The sequence below is a fragment of the Rhea americana genome, unplaced genomic scaffold, assembly GCF_003343005.1.
Source record: "Rhea americana isolate MKP2758 unplaced genomic scaffold, rheAme1 scaffold_205, whole genome shotgun sequence".
Taxonomy (NCBI): Eukaryota; Metazoa; Chordata; class Aves; order Rheiformes; family Rheidae; genus Rhea; species Rhea americana.
This window is the reverse complement of record NW_028186206.1, coordinates 1015116-1031437: the sequence shown is the minus strand read 5'-3', so window position 1 is coordinate 1031437 and position 16322 is coordinate 1015116. Positions and strand designations below refer to the sequence as shown.

General features: G+C 37.8%; 1 protein-coding gene across 2 annotated transcripts in view; it reads left to right on the top strand.

Moving 5' to 3' along the window:
* Nucleotides 1–111: 111 nt before the first annotated feature.
* The window catches only part of FBXL5 (F-box and leucine rich repeat protein 5), a 35582-nt gene continuing 19371 nt past the window's right edge, over nucleotides 112–16322 (top strand). The window contains exons 1-3 of one of the 2 annotated variants that reach the window (XM_085304269.1): nucleotides 112–239; nucleotides 13104–13319; nucleotides 15410–15505. In XM_085304269.1, the coding sequence (XP_085160395.1) occupies nucleotides 13185–13319; nucleotides 15410–15505 (231 nt within the window). In that variant the 5' untranslated portion in view covers nucleotides 112–239; nucleotides 13104–13184. Of the gene's footprint in view, nucleotides 240–345; nucleotides 704–13103; nucleotides 13320–15409; nucleotides 15506–16322 lie in introns of those variants that run through there. The other variant, XM_085304268.1, reaches the window with a different exon arrangement.

The window sequence follows — 16322 nt, the reverse complement described above, 5'->3', positions numbered from 1 at the left end:
CGCTGCCCCCGGCAGAGCGGGGCCTGCGGGCCGCGCGCGGAGCCGGGCCGCGGCGGGCGGGTGCCGCCGTGCGGGTGGCGGGAGGGCGGAAGCAAGCCCCGCTTGGTGGTTTGTGTTTTCTCCTCTGTGGATTGACCGGTGCCCGGCGGCGCCGCCAGTCACCGGTGGCGGGCGGTGCGCTCGCTAACGGTCCGCGAGGAGCAACGTTTGTGTGCGCCTTAAAGCGCAGGGGTTAACGGGTGAGTACCTGAAGGGTACGCTGAGCAAGCTGGGTTTTTTCTTTTTTTTTCTTTTTTCTTTTATTTTTTTTAAATAATGTTGTGCTTTGTCAAAAATAACTTCCGTTGTTGCATCAGGGTTACAGTTAGTAATCCGAGCTGATATGTCACCTGAAAGGCAAACTCCACTGCAGCGCCTTCGAGCAGAACAGAAGCGTTTGAGGGAAATACTTTAAAGCCAGCACTCAAACTGAAAGAAGTAGTGCCTCCCGTCTGTGTGCGTAAACGGCTGTTGGGGAACCAGAGTAGTTTTAACAAGCATCTCAAAGGAGTGTGAAGTTACCTGAGAGACAGCATAAGAGCTTACTGCTGCCAACAGGAGGGGGGAGACGTCACCCCCCCTATTTCTCCAGTGCCTGGTGCTCACCAGCTCCCTTTTTGTGAGCCTGTTTGAACTGGGCAAAGAAAATGAGGAGATGGAAAAGGTGATGCTGTTACAATTTAGCGATGTCTGATCAGGTCTAGCTGTCTTCTGTAATTTCACTATGACTTTCTTTTTGCAGATGCTTGCAGTCAAGTTACTTTTTAAGCTGTGGCTGTATGAAAATTTGTGATCTCTTTAAGTGAGAAGATACTACAGAGAGGAGAGCAAACACCTGAAGAAGGCTGTGACTTTTTTTCTTTTTCTTCCCTAGCAGCAGTGCTAATATATTGTAGACAGTTGTTGAACAAGCTTTTTGTGAGACTCTAGATCTTACAGTTACTTGCTACTGCTTTTTTTTKGTTTTTTTTGTTTGTTCCTGAGATGCATTTCTGTTTCTGTTATTGAACCTCCCACAAAGTTTTGACCAAATTTACCCGACTGTCAAAATTTTTTAAAACCATCCAATATACTATGAGCATACTCTCTCATTTTTTTAAATTTTATGCAAGAGTGTGCTTAACTCTTTTTTTTTCTTTCAAACAAGCGTAACCATGAATGAATGCTTGAGGATTTATTTATATAAGTAGAGAGGATTTATAGTACTTAATCCTACATCCTTTAGCCCTATTTCAGAGTTTGGAGTTTGTGCCTGGCCTGTGACTTTTGTATTTGAGTCACGATAGCTTTATATCAGAAAAAAGTTATCACTCCTTGTGTGATTAAGATGCTGTAGTTAGTTAAGACTGTATTTCTGCTTACATTGCAATTACAATCTTTGAAGCTATGCTCTTTATAAATTTAGTGAATCCTTGAGGAGTCTTTAATTTTAACTACGTAGTGTCTGCTGTTCTTCATCTTCCCTGTACATTGTAATACAGTTGCTATCTGTTAGTGCCTGATCTTGCTAAATACCACCAGTTCTTAGTGGGGGTGAAACTGATGCATCTCTGCTTTCAGGGAATTGACTATAAGGTTATTGATGAGTAAAATATGCAGGTGAGAGATACAGTTTATATTGTTTTTCCAAGACTACTTATGAGTCAGAAGAGTAGATCAGAAGTTTAAGATGTTTGACTACATCAAGAAAGTTGCTGCACTTTTAAACTGTTGCTAGCAAAGATCTTACTATACCTTTTTTGCATATGTGAATGGCATTTTTAGGTGCTCYGTACACAGTACCTTGGACTTACAAAACTAAACTTTAGTTATTCCTATTATGTAAGAAACCTCATGAAGTTATCTTATCTGTTGCCTAGTCTGATGCTAAGTAGGTTCTTAATCCTCTGTGGATATACTCCTCTAGGTAGTGGAGTGTTAGATCAGATGGTCTTTGCAGTTAAAGAAATGTTTTTTCCTAATGTCTAACATCATCTTTGTTCCAAACAGAGCTGATACACTGGAGACAGGAAAAAGGTATCGTAGTTCGTTTTCAGAAGAGTCTTGTGTTTATTTGCAGATTGTAGCTGTGTCCTCCATGTTAGTCATCTGTTTTCTGGACTAAGCAGACTGATTCATTTAACTTTACCACATGGGTCATGCTTTCTGCACCTCTTGGTGTTCTTGTTGCTTTTGTCAGGATCCTAAACTGCAGTTTTGTGACAGTTTGAGCCACCTAATTGCTACTGTTGTATTGTTGGCCCTTTCTTGCTGCTGTAGCATGTTAAGTGACTCACAGAGGCTCTAATTGGAGAGATTTTTCTTTTCTTTTTTCTTTTTTTTTTTTGGAAGTGGGGGTAGTTTTTCTGCTGATTTAGTGTCGCCAGCAAGCACTGATCAGATGAGTGCTGAAGCCAATGAGAGCCAGAGGGTGGGACTGTGACAGCCCAGCAACTAGGTTGGCTTAAGCTGCTGTGAAACCTCAGCCTAATTTTGTCTAGGTTTTCTTGAAATCTGTTGTGCAAAAGTTGACGCTGTTGATGTTGAGTAGAGCAGACGTATGTTTTGGATTTGTTATTCTGCAGTCTTTATCTTATTTATTTTTAACAGCACCATATTCACTTTATGTTTCACTGTAACCACATGCTTATCTGTACAGTGTTTCTGGTAGTACTCAAATTTTTCCTTTAATATTTGTGCATCTGACTTCTGTCCTAATGTAGTACTGTGCCCTTGCCCAAAAGACAGCATTCAGTAGAGAGCACTTCTGTTGTTGCATTAGGATCTTGCGTTTGCTACATTTGAGAATGTCATTCACAAGTTAGTTTACTTTCCAGCTGTCCCTCTTTTCAAATGATGGCTGAAAGTATCACATCTGTCCTAAAGTAGAACAGATTCCTACCAATCATTATCAAAATCCTATTCTGATTTGGCTGAAAACATAGCAACTGTTTGAGAGCACTGTTTGCAAATGCTTGCGCTATTGTATGATTTCTTATAGACTGTATTAGCTTGCAGAAAGAATGTAAAGCAAAGCATTATCTAAAACTGTACAGAAATCAGGATATGTAACGTGTGTCTTCCTCCTCCTGAGTAGTTTGGTTATCTTATCAAGAGGAAGTCGAATTCTTTTTTTCTGAACAAATCTGTGCTGGCTGATTGTTTCTTCGTTAGCTTCAAGATCAGCGCTACTCCAATGACAGGCTCTGGTCTAGATACGCACCTTGATTAAAACTTTGTTTGAGCCTTATCTGGATTTGAGCTGCCTCTGGTATTGTGTGTGATTTCAAACATCCTGTGATTTCTTACTATCTTGTGGAGTTACTGCAGCTGAAGAGTGTGTTTTCTGATTGTAAGATTACATTCAGGTCTTCCTAAGTAGAACATSATAAATTATCTGGCTGATCTGAACTGCTGTGGGGAGAGGAATAGGAAAAGTACTGCTCTAAATGCTGTAATGTGATCTCAGTAGTTGATTGATAACTTGTTCTTATATCCTTCTGTCTCTCAAAGTTAATCTGAGACTTCATGCTATGACTGAGTAACTGCTAGCTGCTTCTGGAAGGGTTAATTGTTGATGAAACTGCTCGTCTGGCCCCTTGATGAGCAGTGAGTTCATCTTGTTCACTGAAGCAAAAGAAAATTCAGTAAAACTGGCTCACTGAGAGGTCAGACAAGCTCTGGAACCAGAGTAATGGCGTGGGAGGAGGGAACAGGACTAACGATTTCAGTACTAAACAGCTGTTTTAATAGGTTCCACTGTAAAACTGAGCTAATTCTTAGGTGTTTGATTGAAAGCATCTAAGATGTTTCTTGTATTTACCTGACTTCAGTCTTCTGGGATCTTGCCTTCCTCCAAAAGATCTCAGCACTTATTTCTAATGATTCAGTAATTACTCTTGCTACTTCTACCAGGAAGTTTGGATCAATTTCATCACATGCTGCTGACTTGAATACATTGAACTTGTATAGATATTTAACTAGTATTTTTTTATTCTAGCCTGTAATTCTGAATCCATGTTAAAAATTAATTGCCATAAATATTTTTTCCTAATTACCTTTCTTATGAACACTAAAGCAAATAAAATGTAGTTTTGATGTAGTGTCACTTTTTTCTCTTATCTAAGTATTTATGGACTTTTTTTTTTTTTTGTCAGTTGGGACTGACTTCGAGTCCTTCTCATTTGAATGCTCATCTAACTGTTCTTCTACTTCCCTTAACCGTGTCAGTTTGTTTATTTTTGAAGGTTCTTCTTAAAACTTCTGTACTCTTAAAAGGCTCCTCTCTTCATTCCTTGATAATGGCTACTTAATAGCACACATTTTTCCTTCACCTTTCCATTTCAGTAGCTTTCTGTTGTGTTTCAGTAATTTCTCTGTCTTGCAAGCTTTGGGGTACAGTGAAGAGAATGAATTGTTTTTATATGTTACATTTGTGATATTTTTACAATAAGGGTATCACAGATTAGCTATTTTAGGAATATAAAAATGTTCCTGAATGAAGCTGAAATGCTACTAGAAACCCTTGTTCAGGGAGTTAGGTGACCGCATTATGACTACATTTTTTTTTTATGGCGTCGAAGGAGACTGAAATGTGAAAAATCAGACAATCAGCTTTCTGACTTTTCATTCCAAAAAACAAAATATTTTTTCTTGACATCCTTAAGAGCAGAAAAAGGCTGTTCCATCATGATAACCCTGTTCCTGTTTTTTTGATAAAGCTTTCGTTTTACTTTAGAAGTCTGTTTTCCATGTTTTGGTACTTTGCCACTCATTTTTCACTGCTGCTTCAAATATGTGTGTRCTGATTTAGAAATTCATACTGTTTGGTTAATCTATGCATTGAGCACGTACTTCCACACTTACTTATGTTTAGAATGAGAAAACAGCTACCTAGGATGTTCAGTGTTAGTAAGTCAGCAAACGAAGGGCTACACTGTCAAGTGCCTTGGCTTTCTTCCAGTCTCCTAGATGGAAGGAAATTAAGCGTCCTCATAATTCACCATTCCAGTCATTATCCCTGTTAGCATCCAAAGGCAGGTGAATCCATTTGTTATCTGTGCCTCTGACTATTTCATTAGAGACATTACTAGTCCTCTTTCATCTTAACTTCTAAATGCTGGATAGTTCAGTATCTTCTTGCCGTGCCCACTGGGAAATAACAGCTTTGATCTCATTTTCCTTGCAGAAGAATATTTTGAAGATGAATCTGAAAGTGACAGTATACTTAAAATGGATTAATTTGCTTTAAATATCTATGTTTAAAGTAAAGTGGAAAAGGAGGTCTGAAATAAGGGACAATAATGATGAAATGTGTTTGGGGTTTAGGTGAGGCTGTTCACAAACCTGCATAACTCCATTTTACTTCATTTTCAGGACACTTGCCACCTCAGACTTCCCTCTCTTTATTATTTGTTTAGCAAAAAAGTTATTTTTTCCTACCTATTAAATACTTCTCCATTTTTCTCTCTATTTATAAGAAAGAAAATTGTTTACTTTCGTAAGAAAATACCTTAAGGTTTTCCTTGTACTGGACACAGCATACTTTTTTTTGTAATTGCCCAGCACCAAATTATGCCCTCTGTTTTTTTTTAACAATTAAACAAAAACAAAAAATACTTTTCTGTTCACACTTCACGTATAGTTCTGATATTTTTGTCCTCTTTTTTTTGGCCTACTCTGGAGAGCAGTAATAATCCAATGAACACCTTTGCCCTTCTCTGCTTCAAGCAGCAGCCATTTTTCTACTCTTCTCTACTCTGCAGTGCAAAAATAGTAAAAGTCAATGCTTTCTTAAAAAAGAGACTGTAAATAATGGAGAGCAGTGGACGTTGTGTACCTTGACTTCAGCAAGGCTTTTGACGCTGTCTCCCAGAACAGCCTCCTAGAGAAGCTCAGGAAGTGTGGGTTAGACGAGTGGACAGTGAGGTGGACTGAGAACTGGCTGAAAGGCAGAGCTCAGAGGGTCATCATCGGTGGCGCGGAGTCTAGTTGGAGGCCTGTGGCTAGTGGCATCCCCCAGGGCTCAGTACTGGGTCCCATCCTGATCAACTTCTTCATCTGTGACCTGGATGAGGGGACAGAGTGCCTCCTCAGCAAGTTTGYRGAKGATACCAAGCTGGGAGGAGGGGCTGACACACCCGAGGGCTGTGCTGCCATTCAGAGAGACCTGGACAGGCTGGAGAGTTGGGCAGAGAGGAACCTCCTGAGGTTCAACAAGGGCAAGTGCAGAGTCCTGCCCCTCGGGAAAAATAACCCYAGGCACCAGTRCRAGCTGGGGGCTGACCTTGTGGAGAGCAGCTCTGCAGAGAAGGACCTGGGAGTGCTGGTGGATGACCATGAGTTGACCATGAGCCAGCAATGTGCCCTTGTGGCCAGGAAGGCCAATGGCATCCTGGGGTGCATTAGGAAGAATGTTGCCAGCAGGTGGAGGGAGCTGTTCCTGCCGCTCTACTCAGCCCTGGTGAGGCCTCATCTCAAGTCCTGTATCCAGTWCTGGACTCCCCAGTCCAAGAGGGACATGGAGCTACTGGAGAGAGTCCAGCGTAGGGCTACGAAGATGATCAGAGGGCTGGAGCATCTGCTGTCTGAGGAACGGCTGCAAGAGCTGGGCCTCYTTAGCCTGGGGAAGAGAAGACTGAGAGGGAATGTGTATAAGTACCTGAAGGGAGGATGTCAAGGGGACAGGGCCAAACTCTTTTCAGTTGTCCCATGTGCCAGGACAAGAGGCAATGGGCAGAAATTGAAGCACAGGAAGTTCTACCTGACTCTGAGGGGGAATTTCTTCCCTGTGAGAGTGATGGAGCACTGGACCAGGTTGCCCAGAAAGGTGGTGGAGTCTCCTCTGGAGAAATTCAAGGTCCGCCTGGATGCAGCCCTGTCTAACATGCTCTAGGTGACCCTGCTGAGCAGGGGGGTTGGACTAGATGATCTCCGGAGGCCCCTTCCAACCTTACTGATTCTGTGATTCTATGATTCTATGATATCAGTGTTTATACAGGTATTATGCATTATCCTAGAATATGCTTTATAATTTCTGAAGTAACTGATTAAATAGAGGTTAGGCTGTAATTCTTGAGAGACTTCCTGCTTTTCTTTTATTTTTGCAATGTTGCCCCAAATGGATTAAGCAAGAGTGGTAAATTTTCCCAGTGTTCACTTCTGATTGCAATAGGAAATTGCTGTCAGACTAGTGTAGAGATACAAAAGCATTTTTGCAGTGTTTGTGGTGTGTTACTGTAGTAGTAAAGGGAAGCATCTGAGCTGCTTTTGTTTCATTCTTGGGACTTCAGCTTAATATAAAAACAGAAGCCTGTTATTTTAGAAAGAGTTAAACTATAAGAATATAAGATAGGAAGGAAAACATATTAAATGGCTATGAGAAATGCTATTACTGAAGTACCAAAAAACAATGTCATTGCAAGTGTTCRTCATGTTTTCATTTGAAACCCTTGTATTTCTTATCTTTACTGTTTTTTTTTTTTTTTTAATTTCATCTGTGCAAACCCAAAGACCTCATGGGTCTGTTCTTCCCTGGTAGCATTATACTTGTGGAAATTACGTGGTGGAAGAGCTTTAGCTGTTCTAACTGATGCTTCCTGAGCTGTGTGTCTTGCTAGAATGCCTGAGTAGGTCTGACACTCCTAGCAATTACATCATTGAAAATCCTTGCGCAGATAGTCCGCAGTTCTGTTGCTTCGGCCTTTTTTTTGAGTTATGCAGGATTTTTCACAGATCGATCTACTTTACTGGTATTTATTAGAAGAAATTGTTTGTTTTTATTTATGTAATACAAGAGTGATGTGAAATAAACTGCTAAAAATGAAAATACTGTAGTTTGTTTCTATCTCTACTGTGCTCTTATGCTTGGCATTTATCAGTTTGACCTCAACTTTTCAAAAAATAACTTGCCCTATTGCTTTTGCTATTTGAAAAACAAAATAATTTTCTGCCATATTTGTGCTGTTACAGTGTTTTCTTTTGTTCCCCCTCCCCCCAAAAAAAAAAAAAGTTACTCCAAATTCTTTCTTAACTTGTCAGTTGTTTTGTAGGTTTAGATAGAGGAAAAGAGTACATAGGGAACAAGATAGACTGAGGTATTTGAAAGTTTTGAATTTTCTTAAGAGCTCTACCATGGACTAGACTAAATCATGTCTTGCCTTTCAGCCTAATTCCTGTTATTTTGGGTTGACTCACAGTCAGGAAAAGCAGCACCAGTGTGGAGAATCTGTATTACTTCTCTGATTTAGTGGCTTTATATATCCAACTAGCTGGAGCATGAAGTGGTTTAGCTAATTCTCTGACTGCTGACCTCATATACCTCTCTATAAAAAATAAGTCAGGGAGGGAGTGCCACTGGGAGGACAGTAATTCTTTTTGCTAGGCTATCTCCAGTACTGCAGTTTTTCCTTGGGGACTGTGCAAACTGAGTGTGTCATTGTGGATTCCTGAGCAAGACATTACATGTAACTGAATGCAACTGTAGGTGGTCTCCAAACACTGAGCGTGCCTYACTGGCCAGATGAAAAATGAATGCCCAAAGAGGCCTAAGTTATTAATGGATCAGCAAACTGAATGGGTTCATCTTGCATCTGCTTAATTGCTAGAACATAATGAAAGGAAATGGCAGGACAGCAGAGCTGGAAGCAAGGGCAGAACTCAGCAGTCCTGCTGCTTCTGGGTTTTCTTCCCTCTGCCTGCCTGCTGGTGCACGGTGGATTAAGTACAACGTGAAACCTCACCTTGATATTGAGACGCCTCATGATCTTTGTCCCTCCATTTTCTTTCTCATAAAATTGCGATAATGGTCCTTAAGGTCTCCACAGAGTCCAAACTCCTGTTGTTGGAGTTCTAGTTCTTGTGCTAYTGCGTGTGAGAAGTGATAACAACTAAAATGCAATAGAGAATGAAAAATTGTGGTTCACCAGTAGTGCCAGTATTGCCTTTCTTTTCTTCTAGTGATTTTGTTTTTTTAAAAAATACATTTTTTAAAAATCAAAAAGATTTGCTAGCTGAACAATGACAGGTTTTTATAAATAGTTTTTTTTTGCCATGAGTTTTAAATCTACTGAGTTAACGGGTGATAGAACTCTAGTCTGCTGTGGTCAGCAGGAATACGATTTGGTATATTTTGCCTCTTAGTGGCAATCAGCTGCCCATAACAAGCACAGTGGTTATACATGGAAATGAGAATATATTGCAGTGGCATGTTAAATATGTGAAAAAGGAAAAAAAGGAAAAAAACCTGAAAACCCTACTTTTGTTATTATTACTAGAGTCTAGACTTCTCGTGAATTTTCATTGTAATGGCTGTTTAGAAATTATGGGTGGTGATGGGAGACCATGTGAAATGAAGCATTTTATGAAACTTTTATCACTTTTCACTTCTTAAAACTTGATTTTAAATTTATAAAATCTTTGGGCAGAGTGAAAAAGCAATTTGCCCTTTTTATCTCTCTTCCTGATATTTTTGTTTATATTTCCAGTTTGTACTTGGGAACAGAGAGAGATAACTTGTAACGAGGAAAGTTAGCATACAACACAGACTTCACTTACTGTGGTGCTAATCTGATAAGAAGAACTTGCTTTTCCTTGTTTTCATTTCCTCCTGTTTGCTTCTTTTCATCTGCCAGTTAATAGCATGCTTGGATATTTTTAAGGAAGAATCAGACCCTCTCCACTCACCAAACATATTATTGGAACAGTTATTAGGAAATAACATTGGCATTGATAACGCAATAACAGTTATTAGGAAATAATTGTTTGAATTTAGTCACTGTAAATTTAGTATTTCTTACAGGAAGGCATATTTTCCCCTATTGAAAAATATGTCAAAAATTTTCAGAAACAAACTAGATAGTGTTTTGTATTCAGTGACTCAATTAGCATGGAATCAGAGAGCACTCAGGCTTGCTTATTTATTCACAATATCCATCTATTGTAGCTAGAAATACCCTCATGTTAAAGAAATGATTTCTAGTGAAAGCAAGGCTTAAAACCGCGCAGGAATTGTAGGAGTTGGAGGTAGAATTACCTTCAGCTGAGTGTCATGAACGTGAAGGACAACTTAAAAATGAATTGKTAATCTTCCCACTATTATTTGTCACTTTTATTCTTGAAGCAAAAAATGAAATAATAGCTTACAGTAAGGAAGACTGTGCTATGTGTGGTTGTATGCCTTCATCTTGTGTATGTTAATGACTTGTAATCCAGTGGAGTTAAGCCATTTCATCAAAATAGAGACATGATTGCCTAAGGAACAGAGTGTTTTTTAATAATTTTCATTTTTTTTCGAAATGTAGTTTTCTTTAATTGAATAACTTGAAGTTTAAAGAGTGATATCTGTCAAGTGATTCCTTAATTTGGTTACCATCCTTCCCTGCAAAGGAGGGATGAAATTACCTGATCTTGAATCCATGAGAGAAAAGTTGTAAGACCTACTAGTTTATGGATTTCGTTCAGCATCACTGAAAAATCAGTATTTCTTATTTTTTTTTATTTCAGCCTTGGTTTTACATGTTGTGTACTGTAAACCTCTGAACATGACTGGTTTGATATGAAGAGTTTTAATAGCACTGTTGTAACCCTGCTGTTCTCTGATTTCTGTCATTTTGTTATTTGGAATAGATTCAGTAAATGTGATGACCTCGCGTTTTACATCACTACTGACACCACAGTTGCCATTGAATTAGCGAATCCTCTCTCCCCCAAAATTACATGAAACAAAGTTAACTTGCTAGATCTTTTTAAAGTTAATACTGAGTTTTTAATAGCTTGTGGCTACTTCTRGGGTATATTTGTTTCTGAGAAAGGTTTCTGAAGAGTATCAGACAGAACTTTCAGTGAGATTGACCTTCTGCTGTTTGGTGTGTGTGTGTGCGTGCTTTTTTTTTTTCCCCCTGTAGCTGCTAGGATTATATATTCTTAAATTTCACGAGGTTTCAGGAGGCATCAGGACTGCTTCTCTTTCGGAATCTGTGGCACCTTTCGTAAGTTGGTTTGTATGCGGAGCACAAATAGTTGCGCTGTTGACTCTGTGTAAGGCCTGTAAGTCATGCAGAGAGCTCATGGGTATCTCTGATACCTGTAGCTGTGATAATCAGTTTACAGTGCTGCAGGTTGCAAGTCTACTCAGGGGTCACAAACTTGTACTGTGCTTTGTATTTTTAAGTGATTGTCAGATATCTTTAGTAGTAAATGGCGGTCATTTTGCTCATGTGCAAGTACAGCATGTAACATACTGTAGGTGCAGCTGACTTGGAGTTGCGTAAGTACTTGGCAGATATCCAGTGTTTCATCTGCATTACTAGTGGTTTCCACCAGGAAGTGATAATGCAATTCCAGAATGAATAAATTCTTTTTTTTTGGTGTGAAATGATGGGCAGTTTTGTATATATCAATAAGCCATAAATTAGGATATTTAAATATTACATATGCATATATGTCTCAGATTCTCCATTTTAATAAGATCTTTAGTTTCCAGAATTTTGGTAAGCTAGAACATGTGTAAATACTATGGTAGCTTTTTTCTGAATTAGATTAAAATATTTTTACTTTTAGAATGCTTTCTGTTSTATGGTGCTGTGGGATATGATTCTTGAAGCTACAGATAGAATGAAACATTAGAATTAAAGGCCTTTTGTCCTATTGAATGTAGTTTTCAAAATAATTGTCGGTAATAGCGAGTGTGCCTGTACGTATGTAGAAAATGTTAACTGCTGCGTCATCTAGAGTTGTGTGCACTCTTAATTTGTTGGTCTACAGACCATCAGACACCTTCTCTGACAGCTTAATATAGTGTGTGTTCACTTGATGAGATTGTGAACGGTACATTCCTGAAGGGGAACTGGAGGAGCACTGATGATGGCTTATCGGTAAGGATCAAAATGTAGAGCTGTGAAAGTGGGTTGGGGAGAGTACATTGATTTTTACCATGAAATCAATCTTTTTACATTGGTTTATTTCAAAGTTTCACAAGTTTGGTTTATGTTTCTTAATTACAGCTCTGATTTTACTGACTTCCTAAAAGTAATGCTGAAATTGCACTGTTCTCTAAAGGCTAATTTTCCTTGAAGTTGTCACGCACAACTATTTTTCCTAAGCTCTATTTACTCAAGTAGAATGAAGAAGTTGTCTTCAGAATTTCTCTGATAAATATAGTGTGCTTTTGGGGAACAGAGATCCTCAAAAATGTGTGTTACTGGTATATGTTGTGCTCTGTTAAACTTCGGTAGTTATCTTGTCACTAGCACCTTGTAATGTTTCTAAAATTCATGGCCTTATTTTTTCAGAACCTGCAATAGGAACCATATGTAGCCATTTGGGAGCAAAAAGATCTATGCAGTTGCCATCGGAAATAAGGGATTTAAATGTGCAGTTCTCTTGTTTGACTTAAACCTCATTCATAAATCACAACACTGAAGTAAAAATATTTGGGTAACTTATTTTTGAGAATTAACAGAATTGAATGGAAATGGCCTGCTGTTTTAATGAACTGTAACCAGAAACATGGAACAATCACACATGATGAGTTTTTGGCAGTTTTAAGGAAAGTTTGAGGGTTCTGTGTAGAACTTTCATCAGTGTCAGTTCCCATTAACAAATAAAACATAAAGTCACTCATGAAGGCTAAAATTATATGAATTCTGCTAATAATTTCAAAAGTCATTAATTTGGAAGTTGGATAAACATATGTTAATCTAGGTTATGCCAATGTTAGTTCTGCCCACTTCTGGAAGAAATTGTCTTATATTTTAATATAGCAATTAGGTAAATTGTGGGAAAATTTTTATTAAAATAGGAAATTGACTCAGGTACTCCTAAGTATGTACTTGATTACATGGTTGTTATCTATTGTGTTTGATGACTGTTTCAAAGGCATGCATTACCTGAATTTTGATGCCTTTGGAATGAGTTGCTTGAGAACTTGTATTTTTTCATTTTAGCCAAAGTCTTCTGTATAAAACTGAAGTTTTTCAGCTTTGCATAATGTTATGAATAATAGGATCTAATACTTGTTCTAAGGATCTGACTTGACTTTGAGATGATTTTCACTGTTGATTTTTATGAGCTTCTCTTTCTTCTAGCTTTCCAAGACCAACTTCTCCAACAACAATGATTTTCGGGCTCTTCTGCAGTCTCTGTATGCCACATTCAAGGAATTTAAAATGCATGAGCAGATTGAAAATGAATGTATCATTGGTTTACTTCAGCAGCGTAGCCGGACAGTGTACAATGTGCACTCGGACAACAAACTCTCAGAGATGCTTAGCCTCTTTGAGAAAGGGTTAAAGAATGTAAAGGTAAGGTACCAGAAGTAGATTACAAGAAGGACTTGTGTGGCCTAAGGAAAACATGCAGTGTTAGTTTACATATTAGTTTATCTCACCTTTTTTAATACTTTCCGCAAGTAAATTATGGAGATAACAAAATAAAATAATTGTGATTTCTTGATATGATGGTGAAAATTTCCGGTCTCAAACACAAAATCTTTCACCATTCATTGTAGTTACTAAACTTCTAGTAAAAGTTCTTTTCAGGAGTGTATCTTGTGAAGTAGGGAAGTCCAACAGCACTTAACTGAAGGTATTTTGGGAAGGCAACTTGGAAGTTTCAAATATGAAATCAGTTCTGCTCTTTAGGTGAAAACAGTCTGACTATAGTGATTCTAACTTTTATTAATTTCTTAAGAAGTCCTGAGTGTTTTGTTTTGTGGCATGTAGCATCATATAACTGTCATGAATGTAGATGATTATGTGCCTTAAAAAAGGTGCATTGCACTCTTCTATTAGCTGCTCACATGCTCCTTATGGTCATCTGTTATGGTCAGTGCTGCTAATGTTTCAATCCTCAAGTAACTGTAAATGCTATTTCTTCAGTTGGCATTTTCATAACTTGAAGTTGAATTCTTCTCCAGTATCATCCTACTTGAAATTTACTGTGCCTTTCTATGGTGGTTTCCCCTGGGTTAGGCAACTCCTTCTTCCTTCACTCTCAAAACAGTAGCCTCTAGTAATAATATCATACCTTGTATGAACTGCTAGTGCAGTTGATCCATATTTTCAGTAATGAAAATGTTTAACATACAGTTGATTGATTACATTTTACTATCTAACGTGAGTTTTGAACTGGGAAACCTGCAAATAAAGTATTTCCCTTGTCAAATCAGTCTTTAAAATTTATTGGCTTAAGTTGTTTCAGTTAATTAGAAAATGAAGGAAAAATAGGAGAAAGTTAACAGTATACTTTCTGTTACACCTTTTCAAATGGTATGCCGGTGTAATTCTGTCATTTACAGTGATTCCTGACATAGGAAAAAAAATAACAAAAGGGAGATAGAGAAAAGAGAGATAAATGTAAATGTTTTGAGAACATAGTTATTTTAATTTAAACTGATGAATTAAACTTTTCTTGTAATAGTCCTAACTTGGTTAGGCTTTTTGACAACTCTTGCACAAAAGTGTACAGCTTAAAGGTGCTTAAACATGTTTTAACTGTTTTTTCTGTGGCAGTATCTACAGTATCTATAGTCACACTTACTGTACACGTATTGTGTATAATAAATACTGCTAACATTTCTTTGATAACTTACCTGATGAGCTACTGTGTGTTTGTCTTGAGAGCTAAGGACATTAACTTGGCATCAGTGAGCCTTCATTGTCAGCAGAACAGCAAGTTGTCAGGGGGTTTTTGATGTAGCAATTTGAAAAGAAGTAAACTTGCAACATTTACTGTAAGAACTACCAGGAACTTTTGCATGTTGTAATTACTGGACAGACTTCAGAACCAACTTCTTAGTACTAGAACAAAGAGCAAGCTAACACTGATAGGTGAGGTTGGTCTAACTTGCTTGTTATCTTCATCGAAAAGTCAGTTACATCTTTATTTCAAATTTCTGACCACTTCAAAGTAAATTCTTACAGAAAATGTGTAATTATAAATTGTGATTTTAATTATGAAACTAGAATTGCATGCAGTTAAAGTATGAAGTTCAACAGGTATATCTTAGATAAATTCTTATGCAAAACGTGCAATTACTGTGTGACTGCTTTGAACTTTGGGTGAGCCTGTAGATTGGCAAGCTTCAGTCTTTGTACCAAAGTAAAAATTTGATTAGACAAGTTAACTCATATCTGATAACAAAATACATTAGAATCCAGCAGAGGGAATACTTTGTTCTACCTCATGGAAGGCCAATACAGCATGTCAGCTGTTTGTCAGACTTTACAAATGAACATATTCTTACTATGAAATACAGTAAACTGCTTCACAGAACATACAGTATTTATGGGGAAAATGTAATGAGCTTTACCTTGAAATCTGGCTTACTGAGAAATTCGACCCTTGAATGAGTGGACAGGATTTAATAGCTAAACCTTTGCTTTCTCCTCAGAATGAATATGAACAGCTAAACTATGCGAAACAGCTGAAGGAGAGGTTGGAAGCCTTTACCAGGGATTTCCTTCCTCATATGAAAGAGGAAGAGGAGGTAGGTTAAAATATTCCTCAAAAATTATGTTAATTTTTAGCTTGGAATGGGACTTGGGGGCTTGGAATGACTGAATAGAGACAAAGGATTTAGGGAGTCAGTATTTTCACAGCTCTGTTTTTATTACTATGCCAATTTGCATTTAGGACTATTGTGTCATTTTTCTGTTCTCAGACTGGAATGTGATGTTTTCTAGAAAAGTGAATACATCAAAAGTATAGGGGGAAATCCTGGTCCTTTTAAGAATTTGTATCATAGATCTACTGGGCCTGGAATTTGCTTGCAGCAGGTATCACCAGAAATTATGTAATTCATACTGTACTATTTCTACTTCTTGATGATTGTGAAAACCTTTTTTTTAAAAAAAGTTGTAATTATGCAGCATGTTAATAATTTCAAGGATGGTCAAGGTTTACGCGTATACATACGCACTCTATCTCCTTTGGCCTGACTGGCCTTTACAACAACGGTTTAGTTACATGAATTCTACCGGATGTCACAGTGCATTTCAGTTATAAAGAATAAACAGTGTTGCTATAAAACCTGATGTTACGCTTAATTTATTGCATGTATGAGTTGTTATACAGGCTATTTAACCTTGCAAAACGTAATCTGTTTATGAAACAAAAGATAAAGTTTTAAGGTGTCTGAAAATCTTAAAATTATGGGAATAAGTAATACAGATGCAATATTTTACTTTAACTATGAACATTTGTGCTATCACTGTAACTTGTTGGACCTGCACAACTGAAAAAAAGAAAAACTTGCCAAATACCTTAAAATTAGAGTAAATGGTATTTTAAAGCTTGCATTCTGT